The sequence below is a fragment of the Adelges cooleyi genome, unplaced genomic scaffold, assembly GCF_023614345.1.
Source record: "Adelges cooleyi isolate 19-005CV unplaced genomic scaffold, UGA_ACOO_1.1 ACOO_flye_CR_arks_rails_tigmint_CR_PRNA_376, whole genome shotgun sequence".
Taxonomy (NCBI): Eukaryota; Metazoa; Arthropoda; class Insecta; order Hemiptera; family Adelgidae; genus Adelges; species Adelges cooleyi.
In genome coordinates, this window is record NW_026096053.1 from 13140951 (window position 1) to 13166231 (window position 25281).

A 25281-nucleotide genomic window follows, 5' to 3' on the forward strand; every position below is an offset into this window, starting at 1 on the left:
TTGCTTATACTTAATATATCATAACCAAAATAATGTTATCGTTTATCTTCATAATAATATTATTTAATAACATCGAATCTAAAGTATTATATTTGACATTGAATTATATTTTAATAAATTCTTAGCTATCTTTTACTTGTAAATAAAGGTTCAATAATTTTATTATATTCTAGAGAGTAGAGGGGTTCGAAGACATCTATTGTAACTATATTATAGCTTTGTTTGATTTGAAAAAAAGTGTACTAATATAAGTGTAGTGTCTGGGTCAAGTGTAAGGGGTATGATCAGGTGTGGTATTTAAAAACAAACGTTTTTGGTGTAGATTAATCAACTGATAATTTATTTCTGTTGATAGTAGAATTGATTATAAAAATTAGTTGATAAGATGAAAATTAGTTGACACTTGTTATGAAAAAGTGTACACTTTTTGTCAAAATGAACAAACCTATTATAATTTATTCTAGATATCTAATAGTTCAACACATTTCAAACAATAAGTCACAAATCATAACTCATAAGACATTTAATACAATATCGAAATATCAATAATTATATGGACTGTCCCTTAGAATAATAGAGTATTGGCAACACAACATACACCATCGCCATGACACTTGTTATCAAATATTGCTGGCTCGTTTATGGCTGACTTCACATATGTAAAAATTTAAATTATATTATCCGAGAGATACAAATTCATCGTCTCGTCCTTTTATGAAATGAAATCTTGACGTTGGACTCCTAACTCCTCTGAATTCAGTTCATTAACATACTAGTATTTGGTGAGTATTACAATAGATACACAGATAAACATTACTCGATTCCCTGTTCTTTGGTGTACTAAAAATTGATTACTTTCTTTCTTTACTGCATATTAGTCTATTTACAGAAACTAGCACGTTTCATTTTTCTTGCAAAAAACAACACACTAACTTATCGATAAATATGTTTCTGCAACTGTCACAAAAACCAGTTTTCACAATTTTGCCACAAAATACTGCACGTTTTGACAATTGCTGAAAGAGACCACTATTTACAGTTAACCCGCACAAACCCACCCTGAAACAAGTTGTCGAATACTGCAACGTCATTTTATTTGTAAGTTAAGTTGAAATATGTTTTTAACTTTGGTAAATTGTAACATGACTTTCGCAAGGAAAATAGAACAAGCTAGTTTTATAAGTACCGTCGTTATTACGTTTATTCCTAGACTTCTTTTTTTTCGTTCGTTTAGGAATGAGTAGTTTTTTAATAGAATATTATTTTAATCAAATTTCTACATTATGTTTTATGGATATTATGAAATACATTCCTATACATTTTGCCTTGGTAAAATCATTAGCTTTTTTCGAGTTTATATCTTAACTTATTTGTTTATTATGCAGATAATATGGACAAAAATACAGCATACTCCCCTTCGTTAGCATCGAGCAGGAATCATGACGATGAGCAACAAGAAGTTGTAGATTTAGACATTCATTATTTAGATATGGTAGAGTGTCCACTAGATCCAGAACATAGGCTCAGAAGACATAGGCTGTCAAGTCATATTCTTAAGTGTAGAAAAAACTTTCCTTCTAAACAGCGATGTCCATACGGAAATTATCATTACATAGAAAAACAAGACATGACTAAACATTTGCTAGTATGTCCTGACAAGCCTCAATATATTCAAGCTGAAGCAATGCAACCCCATGCAATAGAGGCTACATTTAAAAGAACAAGAAATATTCAATATAATTATGATGTCGATAATCATGTACCTGACGAACCTTATTGGGACTAAACATTTAACAAAAGTTATTTAACGTCTAGTTTATGATGTTGCGCTTACTACAGTGGAAATATCCTTTGTAGATATTCAAAATTTGTTTTTTAATATTTTAGTTAAAGCTATTCAAAGTTAAACAATTTTAACATATTTAATAAATTCATTATAGCATAATTTATTCAGTTATAGTAGATAATATACATGTAGAATTGTGAACAATAAGCAGCTTCCTAAGTATTGTTTAAAATATTGAATTGTACTGTTAAATAATGAATTTTGATTAAGACTGTATTTAAAAAAAATGTTATGTAACAATATTACAATTAAACTTTAAGGTTATTTTGTTTACTTTTTATGTGAGATCTTCTTTATTTTAACTTTTGCAACAATTTCTGTGCAATGAGTAATAAAATAAAAAATTCCTATTATTTTTATATTATATTTTAAAATTTAGAAAGCAACATATGAAAAAAAAAATATATATAGAAATTGGCCTACGTTTAGGAACTTGGATATGTTGTTATACATGAAAATTATTAACTTATGCCACATATAGGTTGTGTTAAATAACGATACAGATCATTTTACTTGAAATCGGCACTATACTACAATGCATTATTTTAGTAAAAATGACTAAAATACTTTAGTAAAATATATTTAGCTGTAGTAATTTATTGACTTTTTTCACTGATAGTTGATCTCTACATTTTCAATAATAAGTACTAACTTTGGACAAACATAGACTTAACGTCTTATATTAATTTAACTCTATCGTTTTGACATTAAATTTTTGAGATTTATAAATATTTTGACGTTAAAAGTCATCATCGTCATTGAGATCTTCGAGTTCTGGAACACACAAACATATTTATAATTAATACAACAAAAAGGCAAATGTTAATATTTATGCTAGTATAATTTATATTATTAGATCATTAAATACAAGGTCTATTTACAGGGGAGGGGCAGCCCCTTTACCGAAATTTGCAATCTGCTTATGGATTTATAGAATGTAAATTGTAGAAACTTAATATTGTGTTATAATTATTATTAATTTTTTTTTTTGTATCAGTTACCTACTTATTTGTTTTTAAATTGACCAAATGGTTATCACGTCTTTTTGTCCAACTATTGTGGTCGTCACAATTAAACCGTACACAGAAAGTTGTACCTATCTTGAATGTTATCGGTAGCTATTGTTATTATTACTGGAAAGTCGTGATGGCGATGACAGTAGTACATTTTATACCGTTTAAAAAAAATAACACTGTGTATATTTGTTCAAGTAGGTAAATGTAAAATACATAATATTTGTGTTACAAAAGTTTTACCAAATTTTTAGGTTTAAACTTTGATTAGAATTTAGAAATAACTTAACTTCTCATTTTCTCAGTGCCTCGGTCCCCCTCCAAATAAAAAAATATTTAAATACTCTCCTGATTAAATATAATATAAAGGATATGCTCTGAAATTCCGAAATCTCTATTGCACAACATTTTTGTTAACTACTTTTTTTTCATCAATAAAATAATGACTTTTCTCTCTCGGAGGATTTGTTTTTTTTGGTTCAACTATTAGCATATTACCATCATTTTACGTACAGAGAAAGGCTTATTATTTTCAGAGTCTAATTATATTATGTTAGAACTACAATATAATATATATCATATTTTACTTTTGAGATCAAATTTAAAAATTATTTAAAATATGATTACCATCAAGAAATTCTTCCATATGTTTTTCATTCATTTCAGACGTGCTATTGCTTCTTGTCTGCAAAAAATAGTTTTAAATAATCAATATTGTATGTACTAGTGTACATTAGTATTATTCTTACTTCATCTTCCATGTCCAAAGTTGGACTTGTTCCTTCTGGAAACATTTCGTCAACAACTAATCCTGGTTCCATGATTTATAGAAGGTATGTAATGATCACAATAAATCTAACTAGAAAATTAAAGTTTTTTTTTTTTACAACAAGAAGAAATTATTTTCATTTTAATAATAAGAGCAAGTATAATATATTTTACTAGTAAAATCCTAAATGTTATTGCGACTAAATATAAAAAAAAACTAATACTCAAGATTAAAAAGCTTTTGTCTTTATACACAGGCCTTATATGTGGTGATCTAATCTAATAAGTATAAATTATATTATAAAATAAAAAAACAAACTCACTTAGAAAGAATACTTTACTAGTATTTTAGTATATACACAGATCACTTTCAATGTAAACAAAAAAGTGTCGGACTATGTTTATTACTGTATGTTATCTCTACACAACAAATAATAATAATGTAATATGTATAGATGTAACATTGTAGTATTGATTAGTATACTGAATCAATATCCTAGTGTTCATTTTTATCAGTGTCCGGGGTCTGATACTATTATCTTTAATCTTGGCCGGTAGTATCAGCTGTTATGCGTGAAACTGGCGGTTCCAAATTTGTTTATCTATGACGTTATCATTAATTTGTACTCGCACAAGAATGTGTAGCATAAAGATTTAGTTAGATAAATATCTATTTTTGTTTTTCAATTTTTGCGTTACAACCGACAACGATTGCTAGTCAGTCAAATACTTAAATCGTAGTTGACAGTTGTATTATACTGTTTTTTTAACAAAAAAAATTAAAATGGTTTATGACGAAGTTCTCAAAGATAAGTTCAAAAGAAGAAAAATTGTAAAAACAAAGAATAAACTCTCAAAATGTCTGGCGTCGTCAATACCCATTGAAATTCGAAAAGACACTTCGTTATTAAAATACTGGCGTAAAAGGTTTAGGTTATTTAGTAAATTCGATCAAGGAATTAAATTAGATCGAGGTAAGATGGTTCTTATTACAAACGAAAACATTTAGGGACGCCACATGTCCCGTATTATATGGGGTTGTCCTTTATAAGCAAAAAGTTGTGGAGCGACGTTCAGTATTGATCATGGTGGAAACCTATAGTCATTAAAAGTTTTAAAACGTTCTGTATTTTTCAAAATGCTATCTGAGATCCCTATTTCGTATAAACATTTACGGGTGGTTTAAAAGTGGGAACGCACATACATAAAATTCCTGAGAACTGTTGGGGTTCCTTGCCCTCTTTTGAAAACCCAAAGGAATATTTGTGCTGTTAGGATGGTTTTGAAAAGTATTTAGTATCCATGAGTATTATTTGTATTTAAACACTTATAACATAATATAGTGCAAATATTCCCCCGATTAATTATATTTAATAATTTTTTGAATAGTTAAATGTGCAGTGGATAAGAAGGCGAATTAAAGGTATTGTTTTTGATATCTGTACGCTGATAAATAAATGTTGACTGTCTCATTAAAACGCTGCATACTCGGGGGGGGAGGGGGTAGCTGTGTTTTTAATGATGGGTAATGTTTATTAAAAAAAAAAAGTACTTAATATTATTCGTCTATTTGATTGAATATAGAAAGCTGGTACTCAGCAACACCTGAAAAAGTTAGCCGTATGATTGCTAAAAGATGTGCATGTGATTTAATAGTGGACGGTTTTTGTGGTGCTGGAAGCAATACTATACAATTTGCACTCACTTGTAAAAATGGTAAGTAAATAATCTTTAATCATAATTAACATCAAAGTTTAGCCTTACATTTCTTTGTTTTAATTGTGTGTTAAAACTTTCATGAATTATTATATTCTATTCTATTTGCTTGGGGTTCCCGTCCGTTTCTGATGTTAGAAAGCATAATAAATATTTTTTTTTATTTCTAATGATGTACAAAATAATTCACTTGAAATTCCGCCAAACCATTCTCTGAGGTTTTTCAACCTTCTTCTTCCAATACTTCTTTTCACTTAATATTCTGTAAAGGTTATCTAAAATAAATCAAACTTTTTTCTTTTAGGCAATGATTTTTAAATATTATTTATATTTATTTACCTATAATATATACCTATAGTTTATTTATTTATTATTTTTATTAGTTATAGCAATAGATATTGATCCTGTGAAAATTGAGCTGGCACGCAACAATGCAGAGGTTTATGGAGTGTCGAATCGAATAGAATTTATTGTTGGCGATTACTACACTTTAGCTCCAACTTTGAAAGCCGATGTAGTGTTTTTAGCTCCTCCGTGGGGAGGTCCAACATATATAGCCCAAAGAATATTTAATTTGGACAACATTATGTTAGAAAACGGTGGCGGGAAACAATTATATGAAGCAACTCGCAAGATTACAGAAAATATTGCATATTTTTTACCAAGAAATATTGATGAACAACAGGTAAGTGTAAATATGTTTCAAGTTCTAAGATACAATTATAAAAAAAAATTTTAATTTTTGTAGTGTATTCAACTAGCCGGTGAGGGTAATCTGGTTGAGTTTGAAAATAATTATTTTGACAAGAGATTAAATTCCAAAACTGTTTACTATGGAAATTTAGTTACAAGCTGTGACAAATAATTTTTAATCGTTACCTTATATTTTTAGTTATGTATGTAATGAGTTTTTTTTTTATTTGTTTCCTTTTATAACTTTTAATTTGTTAAATAAAGCTTAAATACTGAAAACTACATTTAAAAACATAAGTTGCATTTATACGCATAGTTGTAGTATATTTAATGCATGTATATTTTTTTTCAAGACAAGTAACATAAATAATCATACTTAATATTGTATTAACAATAATTTTATATCTTAACATCAGTAACAATTTGGGCATTATATAAAATCAACAAAATGATATGTATATGTTAATATAAGCTGAGGTATTCTTAAAATTAATGTTTTCAATTAACATTGTTTTTAAAAAAAGATACAGTAATTTATGATTAAAAATGATTTAGCTACTGTCTTTGTTGCCTTAAATCAAACAAGCTTTGGTTACGTTTTAAAAATTACATATTATAGTAAATATTTTTGAAAAGCCATAATATATTTATGTCATAAATATTTTTGAGTATGTAACATCTAAAAGATTATTTAATTATCAATTATATGATTGGGAAGACTGTATATTTTAGAATATTATTAACAGTCCAGTTTCGCATTATAAAGTTACAGCTGTGTAATAAATATGCAGTTCTTTCATTAATCGGTAATCAGTTATAAAATGGTACATTTTTAAACTATGGTGTATTCTTACCATCACACTAAAGTGGCGTAGACGAATTAAATTATTCTGGTATACATTTTTAGAGTAATGGTATGAAAGCAACAGTTGTAATTGGATATTTTTTTATGTAATAGTTTGATAAATCTTAACTTACAAATCGTCAATTGTTTTAAATCTATAATCATCATTTATCTTGTTTATAAAACATCAAAAATTCCGTTCGTTTGAAGTAATTTTTTTTTAATGTTTTTTAAAAAAAACATTGAAACAACAACAGCGTTTTTCCTTAATTTTTTTAGCGACTAGTTTTTTTTTTTTAGGTAAACTTACATTAATCAATTAAAAAAATGATCTCAATAATTTATTCTAACGAATTTAAGTACTTGTTTAGTAAAACATAAATCGAAGGATAATTTGTAGTTGGTACCTTAAATCATTATGAGTTTTAATAAATTTACCTTATAACAACAAACTATTTCAATTAATAATAACACAAGTTCACAATTTTGATATGTAAATAGTCACGTTTTCAGTTTTACATAAATAACTGATTTTTTTTTTTTACAGGCTTCTTATACTAACTTCTTACGTTTTTTCGGGTCTGTTTTTAAATAACTCTTCAACTATATTTTCGTCGGCTAACGTTGAGATATCTCCAACTTCTCTGTCGTTGACAGCCACTTTTCTTAATACTCTTCTCATGATTTTGCCTGATCGAGTTTTTGGAAGTCCTGGAGCATGTTGAATAACGTCAGGCATTGCAAACGGCCCAATAGTTTCCCTAACTGTTGTAAAAAAAAAAAAATATACATATATATATTAAGCAATTTAAAACTTACAATTTATAGCTAATTAATAAATGTCTCTCCTTTCAAATCGTATCCAATATTTATTTTCCTATAAATAATTTGAGCTGTAATATTTTTTTTTTTGAAATGTAGCTATTTCACAAGCATACTAGTGAGGTAAGTAGGTACCTTTTTTAACTAGTTCCGAAGAAAGCTTCGGCGTAAACGACACACCGCTGTTAGGTGTAACAAAACAGTACAGACATTCTCCTTTTACGGGGTGAGGCCTCGATACGACTGCTGCTTCGGAAACGTTTGGATGTTCTGTAAGCACGGCTTCGACTTCGGCTGTGCTCATCAAATGCCCAGATACATTTAACATGTCGTCCACTCTTCCTGTCACCCACAGATATCCGTCTTCGTCGCGTCTAGCTCCTTCGCAGCAAGTGTTGTTAAATTAATAATTACAAAATCCCCATAGGGGTGTTGGATTCGCATTTTTATATTCTCACCGTCTCCCGTGCAGTAGTACCCTGGGAATTTGCTAAAATAAACCGACTGGTAACGTTCGTGGTTGCCAAACAACGTTCTCATCATTCCCGGCCAAGGTTTGTCGAACACCAGATAACCTTCGCCGACGCCCTCGATCACCTTGCCGTTTTCTTCGAGGAGAATCGGGTCGACGCCGAAAAACGGAAATGACTAAATCAAAATATAAAAAAACCGGTTAGACTTTTTAACGCTGCGGCGTTGACCGCATTTAAAGTTTGTAGACGCTGCTTACAGCCGAGCCAGGTTTCATAGGCGTGCATCCGGGAAGTGGCGTTATTACGTGACCACCGGTTTCGGTTTGCCAAAACGTGTCCGCGATAGAACATTTTTGGTTTCCAATGTTTTTGTAATACCATAACCAAGCTTCTGGGTTTATAGGTTCGCCGACTGAACCCAATACTTTTAGCGTGCTCAAGTCGTGTCTGCGAGGATTAAAATACAATATCAACAACTGGCAAAGGAAAGGCCCGATGAGAAGCCGTGGCCAAGATAGATATGGAAGAACCAGTAGAAGGGCGGGATTGGAATCACGAGCATCGGATATAGGTTGTTAGAGGTCAGAACGTACCGCGGAATGATCCTAAAGCCGATTACCCTATGAAGAAAAATTATAATATTTCATTAATGATAACATGCTTAGTTACTTTTTCACTGGTTCTTCTCCGAATTTCATTAGGGCGCGAATAGCAGTTGGGGCGGTGTAGAATTGCGTAACTTTGTATTTTTCTATTACCGACCAGTATCTTGCATTATCCGGATAAAACGGCGTTCCTTCAAACTAGAAGTAAACGGTATATCATCAAAATTGGACAACACAAGTATTTATTTTACCTATTCGTCAATAAATTGCAAGTCGTTTTTACAGTCGTGAACCGTACCTATAATTTCAGTTCCAAATAGCGGCTAAACTCTAGTGTTTACTAATAATTATTTTTCTTGTGGAAATTTAAAATCCTTGCCACTTATAAAACAACAGCTGACAACGAGCTAGCCAATTGCACTTACTATAACTGAGGTTGCTCCATTGGCTAAAGGTCCATAAACAACATACGAATGTCCGGTGATCCATCCTATATCTGCTGTACACCAATATATGTCTCCAGGATGATAGTCGAATACATATTTGAACGTTGTAGCAGCGTATATCATATATCCTCCGGTGGTATGAAGAACTCCTTTGGGTTTTCCCGTTGAACCACTGAAGATAATATAATAATAACAATATAAAGCATTATTTTGGGTATCTTTTTGGGCGCTAAAAATGGCCATGCCTAGTGTACAACATGAAGAGCGGATCTTCTGCAGACATCCAAACTGGATAACAGGCCGGTTCAACATCGTCCATTTCATCGTGCCACCAATAATCCCTTCCGTCCGTCCACGGAACCTGAAATCATATATACTTACGTGTTATACATAAATATATATATATAATATATTATGTACTCACTGCGTTTGTTAACCAATGGCCTAGATTAAATACCACGTGACCTATACAATATTAGGCTATTCCATAAAATAGATAACTCGCCTGTAAAAATTCACTGTTTACTACATGATATCCGTAGACTCGATTTGGGATAGGGTAAGTGAGCTTAAATATATTTTCGTGGGGTGCGCCGCTTTTTAGAGAAAATATGGCCTTGACGATATCTATCATAATAGAACTCATTAAAAATTGGCAAAAAATCATGCCCGGACCGGCGGCTCACCTCACCTAATATTGGTCAGGTGGTACCTGATCAATATAAATGCGATATACACTAGGCCATTTGTTAGCGATTGTAATTAATTGTACAAATAAATTTACGTCTGAATGAAGATCGATGATACCGTTTCCGTTGGTGCCGTTTGCTCCGTTCATTGATCTATTTAATCGTGTCAAATGACGAACGACTATACAAGACTGTACTTCATGACCGAAATGTTGCGATTTTTCCATTGCTACAGAACAGAAATGATTATTTAGCCGTTACCACTATTGGTAAAATAATGTAATTAGAATAATATTTCGTCCACTGTCGTAAGCACCTGTGTCGCAAAGACTTTTAATATTCAACAATTTATCGCCTCGGTAGACACTGTCCGCGGTGACTAGTACTTTACACTTGCAATCGGCCATTCGTTCTGCCAGCGAGTCGGCTGAAAATCCTGCAAACTTTATTACAATTCAGGTTATGCAAAATTGACATAAACAATCATTCAATTAAGCATGTAAATTATACGATACAGAAAATTCTATTAAATCGGCAAAATATTTGTCTAATGTCGATGGAATATAATTTTTTTTTTATTATTATTATTATTATTATTGATTCATTAAACAAAAAATATAACCCTGAAACATTGTGCGGTCAACATAACCTTTGACTAGTGAACACTTACAACAATAGAGTGAACTGCCCCAATTCTTGTGCAGGCCAACATGGCTATTACAATCTCCAATATCATGGGCATATATATAGCTACACGATCCCCTTTTGTTACGCCTTTAGATTTCAAGACATTTGCGAATCTGCATACTTCTTCCAACAACTTCTTGTACGTGATTTTGCTGTAGTCATCCGGATCGTTACCTTCCCTGAAAAGAATAATCAGTACGGTTATTGTTTAAACTGCACTACACAGAATAATTATGTTAGTTGGAGGCAAGAAAATCGGTGATGAGAAAAGAGGTGGATTTTTATTTTTAGGGAATGGACATAAAATCAGACGCAATTAATTAAATGTGTATTACGAGGAAAAGAAAGGACAATAGTAATAGCTTCAATTATGAGGTAAAATAAATGTGGAAGAAGATGACAATATTTAACATGCATTAGAAGAACACAAATCATGAGACATTTAAAGTATAGTCATTTCCAAGTAAATTAGAATAAAATGTCATAAGTTTGACACTAAAATTGTAGTTATTGTTAGAACAAAAAATATTTGGATGGCAATATGGCATAGCCTTAGATTACAAAGGTAAAAAGTTATTAAAAATAACAGGAACTGATTTAGAGAAAATGTTAAAGCAAATTTTCCTTCAAGCCAATAATGTCTTATGTTTTTAGCATAGGTATATGGCAAGTAGTTTTTGTTTCAAAAACAGAAAAGGATCTAACAGCAGTCTGCACTTTTGACATTTGTTGAGTTTATTTTAATTTAAAGTAAAAAGTCAAAAAGAATCTAATTTAGGTCGAATAACAAAACGATATGCGGCCAAGTTAGGTACTAAGCAAATAACTCAAAGCTTTCTTAACTTTTAAAATTATATTTATTTATTCTTATACAATAATATGTATAATACATCATATTATACCTCATAACATACTGTTTTTAAGTAAATTTTTATACCTTTCCCTTGGAACAGACATGATATGATCTTTAATAGCTATTGATTTTAATGCCGGTTGACGGTTGTTAATATTAACACTTGGGAATTTAGGGATATAAACTAAGCTCAAAGGTTGTTTCAAAAGGTGAGTGATCATCTAAAAAAACCGTGATTAAGTTAGGCATCATTTATCATATATTGATAGCATAGTGCACAGGTCTGATAAGTGCATTGTTTTGAGTACTTAATTAAGTTATAGATCAAAATATAATTATCTATCTATTTTATTAAAACCCACAAATCGCGAAAAAAATTTGGGAGTCAAAGATTTACATTTAGTGCTAGAGGTCATATCAAGTTTATTAAATAAATGGAATTGTAGTTAGATACTATAATGGCATTTGTTTTTGCTAAAATTTTTTTTTTTTATTGAAATAATTCGAATCCAAAAATCATAAATTAATACAGACTGAAATCTTGAACTTACAAAAATATGGTAATGTTAAATAACCAGGTTATCTACCTTGCTGATACACATCACGTTAAAATGCTTATATTTTTTTATTATTTATACTGTAATCTGTAGGTTACGACTTGTGATTATTAATGATGTCTGTTATATAATTATCTGTTTGGCTATGTAAAACAGACCACTGACACATAATGGTCATTGCCATTATTACTATGAGAACAAAATAATGATTTCAATATTACCACTAAAAATGCTTTCTTATATCAAAAGGTCATGCTTAGTTAGAAAAGAAAAAAAAATTAACACATTTATTAACAAAAGAAATAACTTCTTAGATGTTGTTTTATCTTTTCAATTATTTTTAAGTGCTATCATTTCATATATACCTAACTATATAACTAATTATTGCTTGGTACTTATACATTTTTTTAGTTTATTAAAATACCATGAAACATCTCAATTATTCAAGTACATAAATGGCCATATTATATTATTACCTGTTATTATATAATAGAGTATTAGAATTCTTATTCGACTCAAATAGGAGAGCTGGAGAGTTTTTTTTTATTCCACTAGCCGTTATCAGTTAAAACCTATTGTTAATTAATAGTTATTTAAAACAAAATTCACATAGAACAGTACAATAATAGCCTAGAAGAGCTATAAAGTACTAAAACAAAACTTAAAACTCATTAAATGGGTATGGGCATGTTGAAAGTAGGTAGCAAAATGAAATAGTAAAACGGGGAACAGAGACAATAATTATTGTCGGGGGATTTGTAAAGATCGGAGGAGATAAGATAATAAGAATGTAACCTCCACTGTGCTCTTCTAAAAGATTTCCGGATGGCGGATTAAAATCTTTCAGTCGGTTATTGGATTCTAAATTCAGTTTTCAAGGATATCCCTTGAAGACTGAAGCTACCACTCATAAAAGGGAACACTTAATTGTATGTACACGTTGTTCGTTACTTTAAAATTTTCTAAGATCTTCCAGTGCTTGAGTCGGGGTACTTAGTCCCCTCCAATTCGAAAACTGCCCAAGGATCATACTTACTTAGAAAGTTAATTGTAGTGTTTTCGCCATATTATATTACAGGTCTTGTCATCGTGTACCTCCTTTTTTACGATAAACTGTTCTTATTACTCAATCTGCATTTTACCAATTTAATTTGCGTATTTGCTATTTATCTTTTTTCAACGTTGTTAACATTGTTATACTATGTTCGTCAGTATAAATTAATATCGTTTATAATTTATAATCGTTTTTTGTTATTGTAATAATATTTCAAATGTCATTTGGTTATTGTTTGTTATCTATACGGGACAAATAAATTATCATACATCGTTTTCTATCGCGACGATTGCCTGTTTTATTATGGTTATTGATTATACACGAAAATTCTTCATTAATTCCTTTCAATCGAAAAAAAATGTTCTTAATTTTTTTAGCTACGACGCGATATTTTATTAATAAGCCCGATTTTCAGCGAATAGCTTACAATGCTAAAGCATACAATATTAGTGTATCCTGAGTATTAACACTAGTACGGTGAATAATAGGTACGTCAAGACTCTCTTTGTCCCGTTTGATATTTTCAAGTATAAATGAATTACTTATAATGCAGTTGTACCCAGTTAGGTCTACTTTAGATGAGATACTACTCATTGTATAGATTAAATTTCGAAGTAAAAATTTAGAGAATTCACAATACTGGAGATAAAATAATAGAATATAACAACACGCATTACGAATGGTTATGTGGACGTGCGTAGCGTGCAAAAAAGAGAATTAAATTAAATTTAAAGGAATGCGAAGGAAGTAATGAATGTATGATATTGAAGACGAGAAAGAGAATAATTTTATTTTTTTTTTTTTGGTAAGAATAAATTTATGGAATCATGAGTTGACCCAAATAATATGTATTAAACTGTATTAAGACTAAAATATAGGTTATTACATCATTATAGTGATCCACAGAGTAGTTGTTATAATAGGAGCCCGAATTAGTTAACATAAGGTCTGTTTTTGTTTGAAAAAAGATAGCATTTGCAACATATTGGGCGGAGTACTGATATAACAAAAAATGTTTCACTTTCTTCGATCGTTGACCAAGCTTTGCATTGTTTTTGATAAGCCAAAATGTATTTTCCCTTAAAGAAAAACTGCTACCGTTCGTTTGAACTTAAATTTCTCTAAAAATAATCTGCTATTAAAGTACCCATTTAGCGATACGCCGCGCCAGTTGCCACAAATTCAGCAATTATTATAATAATCGTTTTCAACAGTTTCTACCTTTGTCGTGTATAATGAATTATAATATAATTAAATGTCTTGACCAGTAGTTTTTAATTACTTTTTTAATAACGTTTGTTTAATTGTTTTTTTCATTTGTCTTTATGCTACATTACTAGTGCATTTATCCCACCTATATTATTTTTACACGCTTCTCTTTCTTCTTGGTCAACTCATGTCTACATCACTGTTCACTAGAAATAGTCATATCAGGGAAGGGTTAATTGTTAAACCAGTATGAGGTATTGTTTGAGTTGGTCGTTGTTTTAACAGAATTTCTATAGTGAGAAGAATTAAAAAAAATAACAGTCGTTGTTAAAAAAAAATACAAATTTCTTTGCAATAGAAACCAAGGTTTTGTGTAACAAGCACTACTAAGTGTTTGCACTTATGGAAGTACATGATAAATCATATAAGGGCTACACTTCGGGAGTATGTCTCTGAGAGACACGAGTAAATTCTCTAAAAATAAGCAAATTCTCTTAATAATCAATCTTTACTCTATTACTCATTTGTAAAATGTGATAGGCTAGGAAGTAAAGTATTGCCTTTATTCAGCACTACTTATTTACTTGTACTCTTCCTCAACAGCCAACGGCAACATATAATGGTCCGCCATTTTTATTCAATGGGCAAGAGTAATATAGTACATATTTTTATGAATAAAAATTGCCATTAACTAAAATTGTGTTTAGATCCCATTTGAATTTTTCAAATTTCCCAAATTATTGGTTTTTTTAAGTAAACGAAACAATTATTCAACATTGTCTATTAATAATTAAATTTGTTAAATTATTAATTCTTGATTAATAATAGTTTAGGTAAATTAATAAAATAAATAATAAACAATAAATTAATTAAAATGGATGAAATTGGAGGGATACATCTGTGAGTCAAAACGGCATAATATAAGGTAGATCAGTGGATAGAGCGCGAAATTTAAATCTAAGTAAACCAAAAAACCCGAATTTTTTTTTACTTAATACACTGCTCCAAGGTGTACGGATATGCATTATACAGTATAGGTTATGTACAGTGTATGTTCTTATTAATTCCATTTGTTTTCTTATGCCGATCGCAGGTTGCCTAGTTTCCTACTGCCGACCGCTGCGTACGTTGGTGATAATTTAAATTTTATTTTATCATCAAAGCGTTTTTTTTTTTTATAATTACTTACAAATAAGTAGGTATTATGTAATCAAGTTATGAAAGATCATTTCTCTTTTTTTTATATTTTCTCCGTCTTAAAAACTCGCTATTTCCTAGTTGATATTATTTCATATTATAGTCTTATGAATTGGGACCACTATGCAAATAAATATGAACGAGATTTCTAACATTTTGAAAATTTATGTGTATACAGAACCTATATTGATTCTTATTACAAAAATAACACAGAAATGTTGAAATGACATTGTTTTTCATATGAACAATAATTTGTTTTAATGACCCTTACTTAAAATAAATTATGTCAACTATAGTTATTTTAGATTTGATGTTTATGGTATTGTTTTTAGATTTATGTTTTTGGTACTTTATGAGGCCATAAAGTGAAAAAGTTTAACGTTTCCCCCTTAAAATCGATAAAAACACTCCAAAAATGTACATATTTTTCTACTTAAAAAAAAATTAAGGTAGATCTAATGTGGTCCTTTAACTTACAAAACGTTTTCAAAAATCTCTAGTCAAACTTTGCGCCTTAGATCACCCCTTCCTCGCCCGTTGGATTAAATTATAAAGTCCTTAAATCGAGCCTATGATTCGGCCTGATTTAATATAGAAATGTCTAGTTTTGTCTACGGTTAATAATGATTTATGAGACTTAATGGATTTTTTTAAAAAAATTTAACTCCTATCCTAGTCCTGGTCGTTAATAATGAATATTTATGAGGTATTTTATTGAATGGTTGTAAATTTAAATAATGTACAATGCACGTTTTGTCGATTTAACTAATGTATGCGTTAAGCCGTTAAACAAAAACAAACAAATAATACACTCAATCCATTGACCATTGGAGAAAATTAACGATATGAGACTTGCGTTATACTTTATAGTACAATTCAGGTGAAAATGTATACAGAACGGATGGTTTTCATTACTTTTAAGTAACTACAAAAACCAATATATTCCCCGTTTAGGTATAATCATTTGACGACGATGAAACTTGGTATATGATAGGTAGAGACAGACAAATTTAGTATATTAGCTACAAATGATTGAACTATAATATGCATAATTATTTTATGAAAATAATGACCGACTATAATAGTCAATTATTTATAGTTTGTTGTCAACTTTTTACTATAACGGTCAATGAGTATAATTGTCGACTTAGTGGATTATCGCACTCGACGGTCGTTTAGTAAAAATCAACTGACAGCGCGATTCGCGTATAGGTTCAATGTTCGAAAAACGTTGTATGTATAATACCAGGTGAATCTTCATTGTTATGCATTATTCTGTCGCATGTGTAGTTTTTCATGTATATTCATGAAAATAATCGTTAAATAATAGTTGAAAACTATCATAAGCGCGAGCGTTTAATTGAAGCTTGACCTGATATTAACTATTGGGTTAAGTAAAAAGCTGTTAAAAATATAGTTTTTGGCAGCATCAGTGTTTGAGAGTAATACATATCTACGAAAAGCTTAAATGTTTTCTTTTTCCAAACAAAAACAGACCTCACGATAGCTAATTCGGACTCCTTATGGCCTATTAATTCTTTTTCGAGCTGTGTAAAACGATCCCGTGGCCTTTTCCGAAGCCGGAGGAGCTACACACTCTGCACACCCTGTGAGCATATGTGCCTACATGATATTGACTACCTAACGGCATAATATTAACGGTACACATCCTACCAGTAGAACGCTATTTTGTCTCCCATCCCTTGCCGGACGTTTTTGTCGAGTAGATTGTAGCAGACGTTTGTGGTGGCGCCTTCCATCCATTTGACGCGAACAGGCCCGCGGGACACGTCGAAGTTGTACGAGTTAAAGTCGCGAACATCAAACGGCGTCTCCCAGTGAAACTGATTTGCGATTTCCGACCAAAATTCGGCGGGCGAGTCAATGGATTTCTTGTGCATGTCCCGGTACTGTTCCATGGACCGCACGTATGCCCTCTCGGACAGCGCATGATCCGGCAAGTATACGTTTTTCGACATGTTCTCGGCGTGTATTTATCGTTGTCTGATTGTAATATTAAAAACTTCGGTTTCGAAAACTAAAACAAAAAAAAAAAACGAAATAATAACAACACAAATGTACAACGATCGATACTACACAGGCACTAGGTACAAGCAAACTGACGGACGGCGGTGCCCGGACTACGCGCCACTCAACGGACAGGCGCCACGCCACTGACTACGAGCCGCGAGGAAAAGCGGACGGTCGGTCGGTCGGTTGTACGCACACACGAGCGAGCGCAACGCTGCGGGTACCGCGCAAGGGAACATGTCAATATTGCAAACATTACCAATAGCACCACCGTGCGACACCATTTCGCCCTGGAAACACCAGTACCTATCTTTAATGGTATTAGATTCACTTCAGTTCTCGCCCGTGGCAGCCAAGGTCGCGATTCTCAACCAGATCTCATCAACATTTATGTATATTTTTTTATAATTTCTAGATGTATATAAATATTTTTTTTTTTTTTGCTAGTCTAAACAAGATCATTCTTTTGTAGACTTTCAAGGACACATTTTGCACGTACAATTTTGAAAATACAACAGGTTCCTTTTTTTTCCCAAATAGGCAATAGTCAAATACATAAAAAATATATTATGTCATATTAAATAAGTATGGATGAATTTTAGCTTATCACTGTATCTTTTACATGTTATTACGCTTCCGCTCTCCAGCTTTAAAACCCCAATGTTTTCCTAATTCCACCACAGCCACTCGTTAGTATTGCCTTAATAAACCCCGATTAAAATATCTGAATTCTAAAAAAAAAAAAAAAATATCGCAAAGGAATACATTCTATGCGTATACTAATTACGCTCGTGTAAACGATTATAATTTTTAATAAACTTGATAATATTTAAAAATTGTATTATTCATAATAAGTATTAAGCGTAATATTTGATTTTTAAACCCTAGAGCATAATGATTTACCAAATTGTTTTTTTTTTAAGTAATGTTTTTTTAATCTATATTTTAATGGGATATTAAACAAATTGGTAAAATACTTTTAGGAATGGATACAGTTTTCAAGATAATCTAACCTCAGAATTTCTCTAGCACATTAATTTGTTTTTTAAATCGCCTCCAAAGTCACGTATACAACTTGCGCAACAAAAGTCATAATTTTCTAATTATCATTTCTGTTGTAGAACTAAAAATGCTAGATTATGTTTGGGACCAGTAATGAGTTCAAGAAAATAAGTAGATAAAGAACTAATTCAAAATGCATTATAGAAAATTTTACAAAGAATATCACGTAACAGCAATTTTTGCAACTTTGGTGGAGATTATAAAAATATCTAGATATGCTAGAGACATGGCATTGCTAGATTCAGCTTTAGCAAAAAATATACAAAAAGTAGTTGCAATTTAATTCTTGTTCCAAATTGGTGATTTCACTATTTTCCTACAAACGTGACTCATTGTATAATCGAATCAGTCAAAACATTGCATTATAGTTGAATATTTTTTTTTATTTACACTATTGTATTTTAATTTTTAGCTTAATTTTAAAGCCTAAATAACGGTAATTTGATATTAACTCAAAAACAACACAAGTCGCTTATGTTTATATTGAAAAGGTCAAAGAAGTACCTAACCTTATTTAAAATTTGAACTACGAATAACAGATACTAAAAATAATTTTATGAATGGGAGGAAATGCGTATAAATTTTATTTCTAGATTAATTAAGTTTTGTATGGTTAGTCATTAGTGTAAAATTGCATTTTTTTGACTTGTGTCGTTTTTGAAATGACTCATTCAATAAGTTTAGGCGAAAATATTTGGTTTTGTTAACTTTTTGTTCATTGCATTTTTTCACAAAAATTGTACATATTTTTAAAATATTAAATTTCATGAAATTTTTAAACGCTATCAACATTGATCATATTAATATTTATAATCAATGCTATTAAAAATTGCAGCACATATTCGAAAAATCACGTGATAAAAAATTATAATCTGACATCAAATGTTGAAGTTCAGGTACAAGCTATCGAAATCTAGACGGAAAACACGTTTCTGTTCACAGTGACAAACGAGTGTACGACCTTAACATTGTATGCCTTAGGCGTGATTCAATGATTATAATCAATCGTAGCCGATATTTAGATTTTTGATGCATTAAAATAGATGCAATGGACTATTGCCATTTGTCGCTAAAGAAAAACACAACTTTTATTTTTATCTTAATTGCCAATCAGTCAAGTCCCGACAATACTCGACGAAGATAGTAATAATAATATAGTTTAGTTTTTACTGCCAACCTGTAACTTATGAGTGTAGGTAAAGAAATTACATAATTTAGGACTGTTAGTTCAAACGACGAATGCACGTTATTTATTTTTTAACACTGAACATTGAATTAGCACTATCGTATTTAAACAAATGATCAAGGTCAACACATTAGTTTGAAAGTCGACGGTTTGTGTGCACAACATTTTTGAGTGCTTAATGATACGGTATACGATACAAGTCATTGTGTACGTATAATATAACTTTCAATTTCACAATTTCGTTACCACTGTACATTGTACTTCAAAAACTGTTTATACATTATTATTGCCGTTTTTATCTATCGTTTTTGCAGGTAAATAATTAATAATTAGTTAGAAACAAAAAATTTATAATTTTTTTTTTTAAGGTTTGTAGGCGAGAGTTTAATTGGCTTAATTTTTGTTACCGGGAAAATGTACTCCAAAAAAAGGCCCAAGCGGTGTGTCAAAAATTCTTTGAAAGATATAAATATTTGAAACTACTATTTTTTAAAAGACGTTTTTGGAAGCTACTTTGATTGGAATCGATGAGACAGAATTATTGGTTCCACGTTTTTTTGTTTCAATACAATGTCGAACACTCGAATCCAATCAATGTGAGTTCATATTGAACCAGATTCAAACAATTTACCGTTTAAAGTGATATTATTCAAAGTTTTTGCATGCGTTCAATCGTGTATTTTTATATAAATATAAACTTACGTTTTCATGAATAATATTTTAAATAATAATAATTTATAGATTTCTGTTGCTATCTTTTTTTTTCTTTTAATGTTCTCTATCTTTCTATTTTTTTTTTTAGCAAGAGGGAATATTTAAAATATTATTATTTCTCAGTAGATATTAAAATTGGTTAGGTTATGTTCTTGCACGTTGTACCTAAAGTATATAAATATCGAAAAAGCCTAAGTACCAGAAAAAAAAAACCTTCGAGAAATGAGCCTACTGGGATTTCCCAGTAACTCGATGGACCTATCCAAATATTTTTGTAGTCTATGCGGGTATAATTGTGTATAATGTAGCATATAACCACTTAAGCGTACAATAAAAAGGAACGAACATAATATCTATTATAAGGTACCCAATATTATCATTAAGTATACGTAAATTATAACGGCAAAATTATTACAACTTGTACCCATTACGATAACTATTAATTGTATGACGTTATTTGTTTTCCAAAACAATCAATTACAGGGAAGTGGGTTAAAGACTTGTAATTAAGTACCTAAACGAACATAGAATTACACTAATTATTCTGTTATTATTAGATGTATCTAAGTGCCTATATACTTGTCTCAGTTAAATTTAAGTATACTATGTAGACGTAGCCGGTAGCCGTATAATATGAGTACGCTGTACGAGTGCTGCCTACCTACATGTAATATATTTTATAACCAGGAAATCATTGCAAATAAAGGCTATTAAAAAAAAAAAAAAAAAAAAAAACCAGGAAATCAAAAAATTTAATTTATGCAAGCTTGGATAATTTTTTATAACACCAAGAATTTTAATGATGGTTGTATTGTATTACAATAACATTTACCATTTGCTAATGGTCTCGTAGATTTTCCAGTTTTACCACATAGGTAGCTATTAATATAGAACGGCAGCAGAACAAACATACATAGGTATAATACACAGAATATTATGGTTATACAATAGATAGACACAGGAAAAGCGCTTACACAGGTTTATGTAACCTTGCGCGCAGGGCACTAGGCCGACTCTGTGTATGTAAAGCAGAATAATAATTTAACGTGCTTAGGTACTTTGTTGCATAAATTAACTTGCCGAATTATTGTAAAATTGTATTAAAAAAAAGCAAGTGCAACGTATCCGACTGCGCAATTTCATGTAGAATTATTGAACTAAAATTTATAATATACAACTTATACAGGCAAAAATAAGCTATCTGAAAAATTGAAATTATTTAATGAATAAATACAAATACCTACCTACGTTTCTGGCCACGAATATCCTTGTTTACCGCAGCTATATTCTATATCAATTACCTAACCGGTAAATAAGGAAACCATATTTTTCAAGATCACTATTTTAATCGAACTGGATACCGCCTAAGTGAGTGTTTACTAATTAGTAATTGTAAAAGGTAAATCATTTTTATATTCTTATCTACTTATTTTCCTACATATTTTATTCCTATAAACTTTTGAATAAAGTCGTTTATGCGGTTTCTTTTAATAAAATAATTTTTTTTTCTTATAATTTTCATAAGCTCCGGTTCCAGTTACGTTTGAGTCTACGTGTAGGGTTGCCAGGAAAAATTATAGTGAACACAAGTTTTATTAGAGGATTTGAGTTTATGTCAAGTTTTAAGTAAAATCTAGAATAGTTAATTTTGGCAATGGAAGTCAATGTTGGTTAAATACCAAGCAGCACCAGTTAACGTCCGGAGCGAGATGTTTTGGAAAAAAAAAACTATTTTAAAAATTATTGTACACAACTTTAAATTTACTTATCAACTTTATACCTACATTATTCCTTGAGTGTAAGATTTAGTTGATATTATAGTCGAGTACCTAAGTTATAAGCCCTTAACAAAATTAAAGCTAATTGCGACACTACTTTGAAGTTTGAATACCATAAACATAAATATATATATATATACATTTAAATTAACTATGAAGTGGATTGATAGTTTCCAAACAAGTAAATACTTTGAATGCGCCGACTTCTTTTCCAAGTAAGTTGATACTTTATGATAAAATATTTAAATGTTTATTTTAAATTATTCGTGAAATAAGTTCGGTTCGAGCTTACTCGCGTGATAATAAGTTATCAATCGCTACTGCCGACTGCAAAACTTCCAATTCTTATAAAAAATATAACGTTTTCTTATTTTAATTTACGTGACTATCAATACTTAACCCAGGATGTTTGATTAAATAATATTTAAAGCCGACGTCATTATAACCTATACTGGTCATTCAGGAAAGATAACGACTAACGACAGCGGATTGACGCGAGCATAATAATATTATCCACAAATCTTACAATGACCGTGATCAAAATTCTAACTTTAAACGTGTTTTTTGAGATTTTTTTTAATTGTTCAAGAACTGTTCTTGTCGGTGACGTCTTCATAATTTTTTCATATAGGTAAAACATTGTTTTTTTTTTTTAGCTCACAGTTTATGGGGTTCTCAATACCAGATAAGCGTTATATCCTAATACGTCTAACTAGTTGATCATGATTCATGGCTACTGCCTACTTATAATAATAAAGACTAAGCTTAAAAAACAATATTTTTGGAAAACTTTTTCATTCGTTAGCACAAAATATGGATATTACGTATTCACATTAAAGTGGATTTTTCGCACATGAATTTATAAATAGTATATTATCTTACATATGTATACATTTTAAATACCCAAAGCCTTTTGTGCATTTTTGTAAAAACAAATTCCACATTCCGCAAAATGAACGTGTTTCGCATACAGGGATACAATAATTGATTTAGACTAAAAAACTTAGTAGGTATCACAATTACAATACAACTAACAAAATTAAGAATGTAATCAGTAGGTAAAATTATGTCCCAAAAAAGTTAAAAGATGCCAAAGGTTATCCAATTATTTACTTTATGCCGTGCTACCTTATCGGAAAGAATTTAAATGTCATACCTTACTAATTAAATAAATCTACTTTCATTAGTAGTGAAAACTAGAAAATTATAATGTCGAGTGTAATAAGAGTCATGATTTATCATTTTGATTTAAAAAAAACTCATGTATATCTACAATTGGCAAAAATGTTAAATACATACATAAAACCAAATCGGTAACATGTTTTACGATATAAAACCTGCAAACCTGTACGTCACAGTCGGGATAGCATTAAGCTATGATATCAGCATACAAATAACTTGACAAATTTAATTACATATAATATAAAAAATGTTTTTATTTGAATGTATGAGTATTCTTATTGTTTTAAAACATTTAAAAAAATATATGTATTATATGTTAACACAATTCTTAAGCAATTGAAGTAAATGTATTCTGACTAAAATAACTTGTACATACTTCATTAAAACAAAACAAAAAGTAACAACTAGAGATAAACATATATATATATATATATATATATATAACAGTAGGGGATTAATTGAGGTTATTCCCTATATTAATTTGACTGATATATATTATGAATTTAGAAGAATTTTATTAACTATGATTTTTTTTAAGAAATTCGGTATATTGTTCTTCAGTCATTAAATTTGTCAATTCATCGGGAGAAGACAACTGTAATTTAAATAGCCAACCTGTAAACAAATTTAACAATTATATACTACATATTAGCATGATGTGATATCAATAATAAATTCTTCAATTACCATCATTGTAGCACGATTGATTAATTAAAGCCGGTCTTGTTTCTAATGACGAATTAACATCAACTACTTTACCGGATACAGGACTGTAAAGTTCACTAGCGGCTTTAACGCTTTCTAAAGCACCACATTCATCTATAAGAATCAACTGAATTTTAATATTGACATAATCTGAGCTAAATTTACTAACACAACAAATGAAAACATATTTTTACCTTTTACTTTAACTTCGGTGCCCACAGTAGGCAACTCTGCATATACTACATCACCTAATGCATCCTACAATTATCAAAATATAATTAGGTCAAAAAAGTAAAAAATAGTATTGAAAAATATGTTTTTATTAATTACCTGAGCGTAATGTGAAATTCCAACTGTACCTACATTGTCTTTCACTTCGATCCATTCGTGTTTTTCTGTATATTGGCGATCTAAAACAAAAATATAAATACTCAATTATTATAATACAATCGAAACAAAGAAAATTACATCATTCCACCAAACCATTAAGAATATTCGACGTGGAAAAACGCATGAGGTTTGTTGATAACATTAGTGAGCTTTGCATTCTAGATATTGCAGCACATCTAGACAGTAAACCGATTTTTACGAATTTTGTGGATAACATGATACTATATGTGAATTTTTTTTTTACAATACACAACAAATAATAGTACGGATAGCGCGAGTAGCAAAATTAAGATATTCGATTTTAAACGATTCTCAAAACCCCGGTTATCCTTATCAATATAATGTTGCGATAAAAGTCCACCATACTGTACCATAGTTCATGGATCAGCTGTGATTCTATATAGTGTCAACACCCGATTACCATGCACTACCTTTTGTTCCACACATTTTTTATTCCATGAGACATTTGGCTTGTTCCAATCACAGATATATATAATAAACTAGATTGCTAACTGTTAAAGACCTATAAATAAACTTATCTTTATAGGTCTATGCTAACTGTACATGCCACCAATAGAGAAGATTGAAGCAGCCACTTTCCGCCATTTCGGTGAGAATTAGAACCTTATCACGCGAGAATAATATAAGTTTATAACAATTACTATATATATATATATATATATATTGATATAATTATATATACAGATGTATATTATATGCATTAATAACACACATAAATCCCACCAGAATGGCGGACCGTC

General features: G+C 30.3%; 4 protein-coding genes across 4 annotated transcripts; 2 read left to right on the forward strand and 2 right to left on the reverse strand.

Moving 5' to 3' along the window:
* The first annotated feature begins 1390 nt into the window (after positions 1–1390).
* On the forward strand, positions 1391–1786 carry LOC126840781 (gametocyte-specific factor 1 homolog). The gene has a single exon (XM_050576721.1). It carries the CDS (start codon positions 1391–1393, stop codon positions 1784–1786), a length of 396 nt encoding a protein of 131 aa, XP_050432678.1.
* Positions 1787–4241: 2455 nt separating this feature from the next.
* Positions 4242–6503, forward strand: LOC126840627 (trimethylguanosine synthase-like). Its single transcript, XM_050576495.1, has 4 exons — positions 4242–4601; positions 5212–5343; positions 5727–6028; positions 6092–6503. Exons 1-4 carry the CDS (start codon positions 4412–4414, stop codon positions 6206–6208), a joined length of 741 nt encoding a protein of 246 aa, XP_050432452.1. The 5' UTR covers positions 4242–4411; the 3' UTR covers positions 6209–6503.
* LOC126840626 (acetyl-coenzyme A synthetase) lies at positions 6436–17679 on the reverse strand. The gene is made up of 11 exons (XM_050576494.1): positions 17147–17679; positions 10586–10781; positions 10232–10358; positions 10011–10144; positions 9472–9587; positions 9206–9398; positions 8845–8978; positions 8433–8622; positions 8161–8350; positions 7838–8083; positions 6436–7645 (listed from the first exon to the last, which is right to left on the reverse strand). Exons 1-11 carry the CDS (start codon positions 17449–17451, stop codon positions 7446–7448), a joined length of 2031 nt encoding a protein of 676 aa, XP_050432451.1. The 5' UTR covers positions 17452–17679; the 3' UTR covers positions 6436–7445.
* A 6148-nt stretch (positions 17680–23827) lies between these two features.
* LOC126840607 (glycine cleavage system H protein, mitochondrial) lies at positions 23828–24865 on the reverse strand. Its single transcript, XM_050576466.1, has 5 exons — positions 24614–24865; positions 24461–24540; positions 24325–24388; positions 24113–24244; positions 23828–24040 (listed from the first exon to the last, which is right to left on the reverse strand). The coding sequence occupies exons 1-5, from the start codon at positions 24735–24737 to the stop codon at positions 23943–23945; spliced, it is 498 nt and encodes a 165-aa protein (XP_050432423.1). The 5' UTR covers positions 24738–24865; the 3' UTR covers positions 23828–23942.
* Between the last annotated feature and the right edge of the window lie 416 nt (positions 24866–25281).